The sequence below is a fragment of the Ostreococcus lucimarinus genome, chromosome 2 (assembly GCF_000092065.1).
Source record: "Ostreococcus lucimarinus CCE9901 chromosome 2, complete sequence".
In the NCBI taxonomy this organism is placed as follows: Eukaryota; Viridiplantae; Chlorophyta; class Mamiellophyceae; order Mamiellales; family Bathycoccaceae; genus Ostreococcus; species Ostreococcus sp. 'lucimarinus'.
Window position 1 is genome coordinate 134971 of NC_009356.1, and position 12412 is coordinate 147382.

The following is a 12412-nucleotide window of genomic DNA, read 5'->3' on the forward strand; positions in this document are numbered from 1 at the left end:
CGGACGATCGACATGGCGCTCGCGCGCCGCGCGATGGCGCGCGCGATGGCGCGCGCGCGCGACGGCGTCGCGGCGACGATGGCGCGCGGAGGCGCGACGGCGACGACGACGGCGACGACGCGGTCGGACGACGCGACGCGCGCGCGCGACGCGCGAACGATGGCGTCCGCGGCGTGCTCGACGTCGAGCGCGGCGTCGGCGGGACGCGCGCGCGCGGCGGCGGCGGGACGGTGGAACGCGGCGCGCGGCGACGGCGCGAACGCGCGCGGGGCGACGTTCGCGACGTCGAGCGCGGCGGCGCGCGCGAGGTCCGCGGGCGATGCGGGCGCGAAGGACGCGCGGGGTGGCGCGCGGAGAGCGCGAGCGTCGATGACGCCGGAGATTCAGCGGTTGTTGGACATGCGCGATCCGGCGGCGGCGTATCCGCTCGCGAGGTCGATGCGGCGAGAGATTACGCTGCACGTGGGGCCGACGAACAGTGGGAAGACGTACGCCGCGATGCAGCGGTTGAAGCGGGCGGGGAGTGGGGTGTATTGCGCGCCGTTGAGGTTGCTGGCGTGGGAGATTTCAGAGAATATGAATAGAGAGGGGGTGCCGTGCACGCTCGTCACGGGGCAGGAGCGGCGCGTGGCGCCGAACGCCTCGCACGATAGTTGCACGGTGGAGATGTCGGATCTGTCCAAGGTCATGGACTGCGCGGTGATTGATGAGATACAACTGCTGAGTGACCCACTTCGAGGGTACGCGTACACGCGCGCGTTGCTGGGGTTGCCCGCGTTGGAGCTGCACCTGTGCGGCGATCCTCGCGTGGTGCCGTTGGTGCGACGCATCGTCAAGTCGACGGGGGATTTATTAGTGGTCAAAGAGTACGACAGATTGTCGCCGTTAGAAGTCTCGCGCGATATCGTCAAGAGTGTGAAGGACGTGCGCAAGGGTGACGCGTTCGTAGCTTTCAGCCGAAGCGCGGTGTACGATTTGAAGCGCGAGTTGGAACAGAAATCGCCGCACCGAGCGTGCGTCATTTATGGAGGTTTGCCGCCGGAGACGCGCTCGAGGCAAGCTGAGCTGTTTAACAAGCCCGATAGCGGCTACGACGTTCTCATCGCGTCCGATGCGATCGGGATGGGCTTGAATTTGAACATCAAGCGCGTGATTTTTACGACAATGTCCAAATTCGACGGAAGCGAGATGCGCAAACTGGCGGGGCCCGAGACGAGACAAATCGCCGGTCGTGCGGGACGATACGGTCTCAACTACGCGGACATGGGGATCGTGACGACGACGAAAAAGGCTGACTACGACTTGCTCGCGGCGGCCCTTGAAGGCGAGCTGGAGCCGTTGACTCAAGCCGGTCTCGCGCCGTCGCTCGAGCAAGTAGAAGAGTACTGCGAGCTTCGCCCGGAGGCGGGTCTCGTCGGCGCCTTGCAAGCGCTGAGCGACTCGGCCAAGTTGGCGCCGCACTTTCGCATGCGAGATATGGAAGAATCCATCGCCGTGGCGAAATTGTTGGAAAAGCTTCCGCTCACGCTGGCTGATCATTTCTTGTTTTCCATCGCGCCAGTCGACATTCGCGATTCCATGGTCGTGAACGCGATGATGAAGTTTGCGCGCGTGTTTTGCACGCACGGACGCGCAGGCGTGCGTCTGATTTCGCTGCCTCCCGCGCGCACGCCCACGGCGCCGCATGAGTTACAAAAGCTTGAAAGCGCGCACAAGTGCCTCGACTTGTACTTGTGGCTCGCCAGACGTCTGCCGAACGCATTTCCAGAAGAGAACCTGGCCGACGCTTACCGCACCGCCACGGCGACGGCGATCAGTGCAGGGCTGCAGTACCTGTCGTTGCTCTCGCAAAAGCGCTTAGCGCGCGCGAAGCAGCGACGTAGAGGTTTCTCCGCGACGACTGAGACTGCCGATTCGCTCGCGACGCCGGTCGTGGACGCCCTGCACCCCAGCGCAGTCCACGACGCTTTCACCGCAGTCCTCCGCGCCACGAAAGACGTCGAGGACGAGCGCGAGCGCGCCGGTCTCGCTCGCATTGACGCCGCCGAGCGCAAGGCCGCGTCCTCCGCCGAGTCCGCGTGGACACGCAACGCGCAGCGAAAGCCCGCGCAGCGAAAGCCCGGAAAAGTCCACATCCTTCGCGACACCAAGCCTTCGCCGAAAAAAACGACGAAACTGTCGACCACGAAATCCATCGCGCGGGACGCCTCGAGCGCCGAGCGCGCCGAGTCACCACCACCGTCGCCGTCGCCGCGTCGCGCCGCCGCGTCGCACCTCAAACCGAGCTGGTTGTAACCGATAGACAGATAGGTAGATCGAACGCCCGTCGCGTCGCCGCGCGACGGGTGCGCGTTAACGAACGCGGTCGCGACGCTCCACCGCGTTCTCGGCGCCAATCGACGTCGCGCGGCGATGCATTCGCGCGCGACGACGTCGCACTTTTCCGCCGCCTCGCCGACGTTCGCCGCGTCGCGCGGCGTCTCGAGCGCACCCCAGCGCTCGAGACGCGGGCGCGAGACGTGGACGCGGGCGTTTGACTCACCGGGCGAGGCTCGGGAGCGTCGGCCGTGGGCGGTGTCGCTGGCGAGGGTGTTCGAGTGGGAGGACGTGCTCGAGGCGTCGAGCGGCGACGGTTACGACGACGAGTCGACGAGCGATGACGATGAAACCGGCGAGAGAACGGGCAAGGCGAGCGCCCCGACGCGAGGTACTAGTGATGAGTTCGTCATCGTCGACGGCGCGAACGTCGCGTGGGGATTGGCGCAGAAATTGAAGAGTCGGTTTCAAGCGAAGACGCGCGTGCCGATGTCCGCAGCCGTGGTCATGGCGTTGGATTACGAGCCTTGGCTCAGGCGAGGATTGAAGACGCACGCGTTCATTCCGCGAGAGTACGTCGTCGGATACGTGAACTCGGTGTGCGATGGTGGCGGATTAGGGACGGTGAACGCAGACGTGGTGGAGTATTTAGGTAAAGGCGTGTGGTGCAACCGACGACTGATGGACGAGGTGGAAAAGGGACGAATCACGCTCGTCTCGCGAGCGGGCGACGACGGGCGAGGGTCGCGCAAGGCGGATGATTTGACGATTCTGCGACGCGCGAAGGAGGCTGACGCGTGGATATGCAGTAACGACAAGTTTCGCGATCATAGACGAGAGCGAGACATTGGATTTAGCGGCGGCAAGGCGATGAAGGAGTTCGCGCGACTGCGCAGAATAGATCACAACTTTGTCGTCGCGCCGGGCTTAGACGACGTCACCCTCGACGCGATGCTCGAAGCGAGCGAATGGAACCCACGCGTGGGTTCGCATCACTTCGATGCGTACGACGGACCTCGCCGCGCGCCGCCGCGCGTCGGCGCCGACGCCGTCTCGCCGCCGTACCACGCGATGCCGCACGCCGTGCTTCCGATTTATTTCGAGCCGTTACCCACGGATTCGATGAAAACCGCGCGTAAAACGTTTCTCGAGCGCAAGGACTGGGAACTACCGAGGATCAAGTGACCGTCGCGTCGCCGCCCGTCGCCGCGCGTCGGCGCGCGGAGACCAAGCGGCCGAAACATCATTCGCCTATAAATTCGCCTTAAATTACACGTTAGAAAATTCGTATAATATAGCTAAAAAAACCATGAACGAACCACCGGTCGCACGCGCCGCCGCCGCCGCGGCCGCGCCGCCGCACTCGTCGCCGCGCGTCGGCGCTCGATCGCCGCCCGTCGCCGCGCGACGACGCGCGATGCAGTACAACTTTAAGAAGATCGCGAGCGTGCCCGCGGCGAGCGATTTCATCGACGTCGTCCTGAGCCGCACGCAGCGACAGACGCCGACGGTCGTCCACGCGGGCTACGCCATCGCGCGCATTCGCCAGTTTTACATGCGCAAGGTGAAGTACACGCAGCAATCGTGGAACGAAAAGCTGTCGAGAATCCTCGAAGACTTCCCGAGAGTCGATGACGTGCACCCGTTCTACAGCGATCTGCTGAACGTGCTGTACGATAAGGACCACTACAAGCTGGCGCTAGGGCAGCTGAACACGGCGCGAGCGATGATTGATAAAATCGCGAAGGATTACGTGAAATTGCTCAAGTATGGGGATTCGTTGTACAGGTGTAAGCAGTTGAAAAGAGCGGCGCTGGGGCGGATGTGCACCATCATGAAAAAACACGCGGCGAGCTTGGCGTATTTGGAGCAGGTGCGACAACACATGTCGCGTCTGCCGAGCATCGATCCGAACACGCGGTCTATTTTGGTGTGCGGGTATCCGAATGTGGGTAAATCGAGCTTTATGAACAAGGTGACGCGAGCGGATGTTGAGGTGCAGCCGTACGCGTTCACGACGAAGTCGATTTACGTCGGTCACACGGATTACAAGTACTTGCGGTGGCAAGTTTTGGACACGCCGGGAATTTTGGATCGACCGTTGGACGAACGAAACACGATTGAAATGCAGTCCATCACCGCCTTGGCGCATCTTCGAGCGGTCGTGCTGTACATAGTAGATATTAGTGAGCAGTGCGGATTCTCGATCGCGCAACAGGCGGCTTTGTTTCACTCCATCAAACCGTTGTTCGCCAACAAGCCGCTGGTGGTGGCGATTAACAAAATCGACGTGCGCAAGCTCGAGGACTTGAGCGCCGAGGATCGGGCGCTGATTGACGGCATGCGCGACGCCATGCGTGGCCCGGCGGCGATGCAGCTCGGCGATGACGATGCTCTGCCGATCATGTCCACACTCAGTGAAAACGGGGTCATGGAGGTGAAGAATAGATGTTGCGATTTGTTGCTCGCGCACCGGGTTGAGCAAAAGCTCGCCAGTCGTCGCGCGGGAGAGGTGATGAACCGCTTGCACGTCGCCACTCCGGTGCCGAGAGATTCGAAACAGCGTCCGGCGTTTATACCATCGACGCTCGAGGCGAGCCGCGCGCGAAAAGCCGCGGGTGAAAAGATTGTCACGGAGAAGGAGTTGCAAGAACAAAACGGCGGCGCCGGTGTGTACTCGGCGGATTTGCGCAAGCGCTACATGCTGGAGAACGACGATTGGAAGTACGACATCGTTCCCGAGATTTACAACGGCAAGAATGTGGCGGACTTTATCGATCCCGAGATCGAGGCCAAGCTCGCCGAGCTCGAACGCGAGGAAGACGAGCTCGAGGCGAAGTGGGAAGCCGAGCGCATGGACCGCGAGCCGCAGGAGGCGGATTTAGACGAAGACGAGCGCGCGCTCCTCGGCGAGGTTCGCACGCGCCGCAACAAGCTCGTCGCCGAGCACAGACGAAAGAAAGCTGCCGGAAACAACAATCCAGTCGTCCCACGCAAGGTGGACCACGAACGCAAGCTCAACACGAAGAACATGAAGTCAAGCTTGGAGTCCATGGGCTTGGACGCCACCGCCGCCGTCGAGCGCGCGCGGTCGCGCTCTCGCGTCGTCAAGCGCGGGCGTTCCATGGGCGCCGACGCCTCCATGGGCGCCGACGACGCCAACGAAGACGGCAAGAAGATGCGCACATCCAAGTCTCGCTCAAAATCCGTCGCCAAGCGCGTCAAGGACGAAGTCGGCGGCGGCCTCAAGAGCGTCGACGCCACCCTCCGCGCGACGAAGATGGCGGACAAGGCGCAGCGCAAGCGCAACAAGTTGGCCAAATCCGGCGAGGGCGATCGCACCATCAACACCAAGCTGCCCAAGTGGTTAAACAGCGGCAAGCGCGGCAACGGCAAGACCGATCGCCGTTAGCGGGCATCCATTCATTCGTTGTAACATCGACATCGCGCCCCGGCGTTGACCGCGCCCGAAGCGCGCCTCGCGAACGACCCGAACCTCAGATCTCGCCATCGCGCCGCTCGCCTCTCGACGACGATGCCGCGCGCGATGGAAACCGAGAGCGACGTCGCCACGGACGACGAGATCGCGTCGCTTCGCGCCGTCGTCTTCGCGAGCGACGCGGAGGGCGACGCGACGACGACGACGGAGAGTTCAACCGCGACCGCGATCAAAAACAAAGAACTCGCTATCGAACGACTTGGAAACGCGTACGCGTCGCGAGACGACGCGAACGCGTTCAAGACGCTGTTTAGCGAGCTGAGACCGATGCTGGCGAAGGCGCCAAAGGCGAAGACGGCGAAAATCGTGCGGGGATTGATTGAAATCATGGGAAGGATTCGAGGACACGACGCGATGCAGGTGGAGCTGTGCAGAGAGCACGTCGAGTGGGCGCGAGCGGAACGACGGACGTTTTTGAGACATCGCGTTGAATTGCGATTGGCGACGTTGCATCTGACGATGCGGGATTATCCGGAGGCGTTGCGCGTCGTCGGCGCGCTCGCGCGCGAGGTGAAAAAGTTGGACGACAAGTTGTTGCTCGTAGACATTCACTTGCTCGAATCGAGGATACACTACGCGTTGCGTAACTTGCCGAAGAGTAAGGCGGCGCTGACGGCGGCGAGGACGAATGCGAACGCGATTTACGTGCCGCCGAGCGTGCAGTGTCAAATCGACGCGCAGAGCGGCATTTTACACGCCGACGAGAAGGATTACAAGACGGCGTACTCTTATTTTTTCGAAGCGTTCGAGCAGTTAAATTCGTTAGACGAGAAATCTTCCGCGGTGACGGCGCTCAAGTACATGCTGATGTGCAAGATTATGTGCGGCCAGGCGGAGGACGTGAGCACGCTCATCTCTAGCAAGGGCGGTTTGCAGCACCAAGGCGAAGCCTTGGACGCGATGAAGGCGGTGAGCGAGGCGTACAAGGCGCGCTCGTTGAAGGATTTACAGAACGTTTTGCGCGGATACAGTGCCCAACTTGGTGACGACCCCATCATAGCTGCGCACCTGGGCAGCTTGCAAGACTCCTTGATGGAGGAAAACTTGAAGCGTCTCATTGAGCCCTTCTCGCGAGTCGAAATCGCCCACGTCGCCGACTTGATCGAGCTTCCCATCGCTGAAGTCGAGATGAAACTTTCGCAAATGATCTTAGACCGAAAATTCGAAGGCATTCTCGACCAAGGTACGGGTTGCCTCATCGTCTACGACGACCCGAGCGCCGAGACGATGTACAAAGCCGCCCTCGACGTCGTTCAAAACGTCGGCAAAGTCGTCGATTCACTCACTGTCAAGTCTTCCAAAATTGTCGCTTAGGACTTTGGAACGTTTTAATCAATCATTGACGTGTCATCGAGTCGTCTTTCCTCGCATGCGCCATCCAAACCGACGAACGCGCGCAAGAAATATTCCAACGACCGCGGCGCAGGCGCAAGTTGTAGGCACAAGTATATCAACAAACAAAAATCGCTACGTGAATTTCCTAGATTTGACGACGCTCGTTTTAACACCCGTGAGCTCACCACCGTAGCCATCTGTCTTTTCTTTGACATCGCGAACGGAGCCTTTTCTTCGAGTGACGGCGCGGCCGAATTTGCCGCGAAGCCGAACACGCGGGTTTTTCGCCTCCTTGTTTCTGTGCGGAGTGAGACCTCTGTTCGACATAATGGTTTGTCCAATTTCGCGCTTGCCGTCGATATCCTCCTCCGGGGCGATAACCAAGCCTGGTTCGCGCGTGTACTTTTCAGCCTTCGCGCGACGCTTGCTGTCACGCAAGTCGGCGGCGGCGATGTATTGCTCATCATCGTCAACGTGTGCGCCACGAGGCTCATCGTCTGCGTCCATTTGCATTTGTTGCTTGCGCTGTAAAGAGCGAGCAACACCGCGTTCGTACTTAGACCGGCGTTCCTACGAGTGATAAAAAAGGGGGGTTCATGGTCAGTGTCGGCGACTCTACTCGACGAGGCAAAGAATATTCCAAACGCTTCGCGCGCTCGACGACAATAGCGTGTGTTGACGAGCTTTGTGAAGCGTGCGGTGTTGAATGTGGCATCAATTTTGACCCCGGCCGATCATGGAGAGGAAAACACCCGAAGCTTCGATATGATGCGATGAAACGCGCGAGAGAAAACGCAAAAATACTCACCCCGAGCGTATCGCGCAACGGCACATCTTGTTCTCCAGAAGTGATATCTTGACTGGGCTTTTTGTACCCTTCCGTGACGGTATCCACCAAACGACGTTTACGCGAAACTTTGTCGAGCTCTTCGGTGCGCTCGACGAGATCGGCGACGTCGTCGCCGAAGTCGCCGACGGCGGCGAGCGAGTTGACGTTTCTCGTCGAGGCTTTTTGTCTTCGTCGCTCTTGTTTGGAAAGCGGCACGCGCGTGAACAAATCTTCCTCCACTCGCGCGCGAGCTTCCATTCTTGCCATCTCGCGCTTCGCGAACGCGCTTTGGACCAAATCTTCGTCTCCCAAACCAACCTCCTCGGGAGCTTCGCCGACTTCGCGAGCGAGTTCCTGCGGGTGAGCGAAAACGAGTGCGAAAGACGAGTCAGTCGATATTCGCGGTCGACGCGAGCGCTGATAAATGTCCAACTCTTGATTGGATGTTCACCGACGGCGAAGCGAGCGGCACCCTGCCCAAGATTTGGTACGTGTGATTTCCGCCAGTAGATAAGGAAGCCCCGGACTATCTCATGGAAGGAGACCCGGGGGGCAAACAGGCGTTTCGCGCCGCGACGAAAAGACAATCGAAGATGCGCTCGACGCGAGCGTATCCGCGCACGTACCTTGATGAGCTGTGATCGACCGGCGCGACGACGCTGCTCCTTGCTTCTTCGCAATTCTTTGGCGTCTTTACCTCCGACTTCGTAATCCATCGAAGTGGGTAACATCTTCGGCGGTCGATACACGCCGTCGCCGCCCTCTTCGTCTTCGCCCGTCTTGGAAACCAGAGCGTTGGGATTCGGGGCGAATCTGAGTGGATCTTCATCGTCGTTCGCAACGGTCGAACGCTCGGACGCGCTCGCGAGTTTCAACAATTTATCAATCTGCGTCGCGAAGAAAAAGTGTACCTCTGTCAGTTTGCGGCGCGACGAAGCGCGCGTAAAATCTTCGCGATGATGGTAAAGGTGGCTGAACGACGACGCGCGGCTCAGTCCCTTAGATGTTCTTAAAACCTTCAGTGAGTAGTCAGGCCAATGCTGTGAGCGTTTACATCACCGCCGAACGTCGTCGTCGCAGCCACCATCGCGGCGAAAAGGCGCGTCTTGTTCGTCGTCGAGAGCGCGGTCAGTCTTCGCACCTGGTACTGAAGCTTCTTATCGATCGGTCGCAGTTTTTCGAGGTACAGTCGAATCTCGACCAATCTCTCAATCACTGGATGGTCCTTCACGCTGCGACCTTCGGATTTGAGCAAGAGGTAGAACACGATGGACGAGCAATAACTCAGCATCAAAAGATACTTGGTGTCCAAGTACGAAATACCCTCCGCCGTCGCGAACGCGCCGTTGCGCGCGGCGTTCACCAAGGGTTCGACGCTCTCTTCGATCGCGCTCAAAGTCGACGTCAGCTCCTTCGTGAGGGCGACGAGTTCTGGGGCGTCGCTCGCCGCCGCCGCGTCGTCCTCCGCCGCGAGCCGCTCCTCGCGTTCCTCCGCCGTCAGCGTCTCAATCTCCACCGCCGACGCTTTCTTGGTCGACGACTTCTTACCATCGCCCCGACGTAAGTTCGCAACCTTCGCCCCGAGCGTGTCCTCCGCCTCCTCCTCGCTCTCGACCCCGAAGTCCTCCGCTCGCATCTCCTCCGCCATGAGCTTGCGCATTCGTCGCGCCTCCTTCTCCTCCTCCATGCGATCCTCCTCATCGCTCAATCCCTCGTGATCGACGTCGTCGTCCCCGTAGAAATCAACCTTCCGCTTCCCTTTGATTCCGAACCCTCCGTCCTCGTCCTCGTCCTCGTCCTCGTCCTCGTCCTCGTCCTCGTCCGCCACCGCGTCTCTCCGCACCCGTCCCTCCAGCCGTCTCCGCTGCGCCTTCATCGCCTTCGCCAGCGCCGCTTCCTCGCTGTCCGAGTACCCATCCTCCTCCTCATCATCATCCATTCCATCCCTCGCGTCCTCGTCCGTCTCCTCGTCGTCGTCGTCATCGCTCTCGCGCTCGCGCTCGTCTTCGTCGTCCGTCGAGTCGTCGTCGACGCCCATCGCGCCGTCCTCCTCCTCCCCGCGCCCGTCCTCGCTCTCGCTCGACGTCGCGCTCGTTCTTAGGCCGACGTAGTTCGCGTCCATCGCGCCGAATCGCGCGTCGCACGCGTCGTTCGCGTCGTCGACGTCGTCGCGCATCCATCGCGTCGACGCCGCGCCGCCGCCATCGCGTCGTCGACCCATGATTCGTCGTTCCGCGCGCGTCGTTCGCGTCCGCTCGAACCGCGAGCGCGCGTCGCGGTTCGAGCGTCGACCGCGCGGCGCTCTCGCGGCGCGTCGACCGACGCGCGAACCGGCGCGTCGACGAGAGCCGCGAATCGAGACGCGGCGACGCCGGCGGCGCGACCATAAATACCCATAAATTCTAAACCCTCGTATATTGAGTATATATATACCCATATACCGTGATTCGTCGCGCGCACGCCGCACTGCGTCGCGCGACGCCGACGCCGCGCGACGCCGACGCCGCGCTCGCGTCGAACGAAGCCTCGATGGACGAGCCCGAAGGCGACCGCGACGCCCCGGGCGACCGCGCGTCGTTCACGGACGACGACGGGACGCGCTACGACTGGGACGACGCGCGCGAGCGATTCGTCGCGCGCGACGACGACGCGACGACGCGCGACGCCGACGCGATGACGTACGACGGCGCGAGCGACGCGGAGGAAATCGCGCGCGCGGTGAAGACGTTCGACGCGATCAACGCGCTGCGACGAGCGACGGAGGAGGACGCGGGGGAGGGGGAGGACGCGAGACGCGCGAGAAAGCGCGCGGCGGCGCTGGAACGCGCGGCGGAGCGCGCGAAGCGCGCGAAGGCGAAGCGACAGGGCGAGGGATTCGATGGGAATAAAAATGTGAAGTCGACGGGGGCGTACGTGACGGGGCTGCCGTCGGACGCGACGGAGGAGGAGTTGGGGGAGGCGTTTAAAAAGTGCGGCGTGGTGAAGCTGGACGCGAAGACGGGACGAGCGAGGGTGAAGGTGTACAGGGATGCGGACGGGAAGGTGAAGGGAGATGGGTTGGTGGTGTTTTTGAAGGCGCCGAGCGTGGATTTAGCGATCGCGCTGTTGGATCAGACGGAGTTGAGGCTTGGGGACGCGACGACGAGGATGACGGTGACGGCGGCCAAGTTTGAGGCCAAGGCGCGGGGGGACGACGAAGGTGGGGGGGCGAAAGTCGCGGCGAAAGCGAGCGGTGGCGGCGCGCGAATGACGAAGGCCGATCGCAAACGCGCGGCCGCTCTTCTGAAAAGGCAAGAGGCGGAGGCGTTGGGATGGGCGGGTTTCGACGACGACGTCGACGCGAAGAAGCTCATCGTCGTCTTGCGGCGGATGTTTACTTTAGAAGAGATGTACGCCGACGCAAATTTGCGTAAAGAGCTCGAAGAAGACGTTATGGAGGAAGCGCAGCGTACGTGCGGGCCGGTGATGAGCGTGAAGACGTACACGACGTCGCAAGATGGAACGATGACGATTCGCTTCAAATCTCTCGAAGCCGTCGAAGCGTGCGTCAAGGCGTGGAACGGTCGCTGGTTTGACGGTAGACAAATAGAAGCCTCGATGTGGGACGGAAAGAGTAAGTTTGTGAGCCAACGTGACGAGAGCGAGGCGGCGCAACGTGCGCGGTTAGACGCGTACGCCGCCGAACTCGGCGGCGGCTCGGACGCCGAAGACGCCGAAGACGACGACGACGACGTCGACGACGACGACGAACATTCCGACGACGAACAATAGAATATAAAAAAAAATAAACAAACTAGCCGCTAAAAGCACATCTTAATCCGCGCGTCGTAATCCTTGATCTCGCGTATCGTGTCGCTCACCTCCTTCGCCGAAAACACAAACATCGTGCACCATATCGACGAGTACTTTTTTCCGCGCGGCTTCACCTCCACCTCCACCTTCGCCTCCCCGGCCGCCCCCGCGATCTTTTCGACCAATCCAGAGACAAATCCCTCCTCGCTCGCCGTCTCCGTCGTCGTCACGACTTGATACGTGTACTTTGCCGGGAATTGTTGTATCGTCTCCATGATTTCGCCGTCGTCGCGCTCGCTCGTGTCATACGGCGCGTCGTACTCCCCTCGCAGCGCTCTGACGTACAGGTCGAATCGCGTGGCGCCGAATTCGTTCAGCGGTTCGCCGGTCTTCGCGTCGATCAAGTCGCCGCGCTCGTCGAGGACGAGATCTTTTGCCCAGTCCGGCGTCGCGGCGTCGTCACCTCCTTCCGGAACGGCGCGCGCGCGGGCGCGGCGTTCGCGGTGCGCGCGCGCGGGCGCGACGCGCGACGCGCGCGCGTGTGTGGTCGCGCACGACGCGGTGCGGTGCGAGCGCGCGCGGGCGGCGAGCATGGCGGCGCGATGTGACGCGGCGTCGACGGCGCCGAGCGAAGTCAAAGC

At 61.3% G+C, this 12412-nt stretch overlaps 8 protein-coding genes across 8 annotated transcripts; 5 read left to right on the forward strand and 3 right to left on the reverse strand.

The window, feature by feature from the left end:
- Positions 1–369: 369 nt before the first annotated feature.
- OSTLU_36409 (predicted protein) lies at positions 370–1782 on the forward strand (the record flags this gene model as incomplete). The annotated part of the gene is made up of 1 exon (XM_001416042.1): positions 370–1782. A coding segment is annotated over one exon (1413 nt), but the record flags the coding sequence as incomplete, so codon positions are not given.
- A 630-nt stretch (positions 1783–2412) lies between these two features.
- OSTLU_92271 (predicted protein) lies at positions 2413–3501 on the forward strand (the record flags this gene model as incomplete). The annotated part of the gene is made up of 1 exon (XM_001416043.1): positions 2413–3501. The coding sequence occupies one exon, from the start codon at positions 2413–2415 to the stop codon at positions 3499–3501; it is 1089 nt and encodes a 362-aa protein (XP_001416080.1).
- Positions 3502–3733: 232 nt separating this feature from the next.
- Positions 3734–5728, forward strand: OSTLU_35887 (predicted protein; the record flags this gene model as incomplete). Its single annotated transcript, XM_001416044.1, has 1 exon — positions 3734–5728. One exon carries the CDS (start codon positions 3734–3736, stop codon positions 5726–5728), a length of 1995 nt encoding a protein of 664 aa, XP_001416081.1.
- A 135-nt stretch (positions 5729–5863) lies between these two features.
- Positions 5864–7129, forward strand: OSTLU_36468 (predicted protein; the record flags this gene model as incomplete). The annotated part of the gene is made up of 1 exon (XM_001416045.1): positions 5864–7129. One exon carries the CDS (start codon positions 5864–5866, stop codon positions 7127–7129), a length of 1266 nt encoding a protein of 421 aa, XP_001416082.1.
- Positions 7130–7318: 189 nt separating this feature from the next.
- OSTLU_8451 (predicted protein) lies at positions 7319–7618 on the reverse strand (the record flags this gene model as incomplete). Its single annotated transcript, XM_001416283.1, has 1 exon — positions 7319–7618. A coding segment is annotated over one exon (300 nt), but the record flags the coding sequence as incomplete, so codon positions are not given.
- A 541-nt stretch (positions 7619–8159) lies between these two features.
- On the reverse strand, positions 8160–9420 carry OSTLU_6323 (predicted protein; the record flags this gene model as incomplete). Its single annotated transcript, XM_001416284.1, has 3 exons — positions 8160–8333; positions 8606–8830; positions 9064–9420. Coding segments are annotated over 3 exons (756 nt in total), but the record flags the coding sequence as incomplete, so codon positions are not given.
- Positions 9421–10652: 1232 nt separating this feature from the next.
- On the forward strand, positions 10653–11750 carry OSTLU_29894 (predicted protein; the record flags this gene model as incomplete). The annotated part of the gene is made up of 1 exon (XM_001416046.1): positions 10653–11750. The coding sequence occupies one exon, from the start codon at positions 10653–10655 to the stop codon at positions 11748–11750; it is 1098 nt and encodes a 365-aa protein (XP_001416083.1).
- Positions 11751–11779: 29 nt separating this feature from the next.
- On the reverse strand, positions 11780–12364 carry OSTLU_29895 (predicted protein; the record flags this gene model as incomplete). The annotated part of the gene is made up of 1 exon (XM_001416285.1): positions 11780–12364. The coding sequence occupies one exon, from the start codon at positions 12362–12364 to the stop codon at positions 11780–11782; it is 585 nt and encodes a 194-aa protein (XP_001416322.1).
- Positions 12365–12412: the final 48 nt, after the last annotated feature.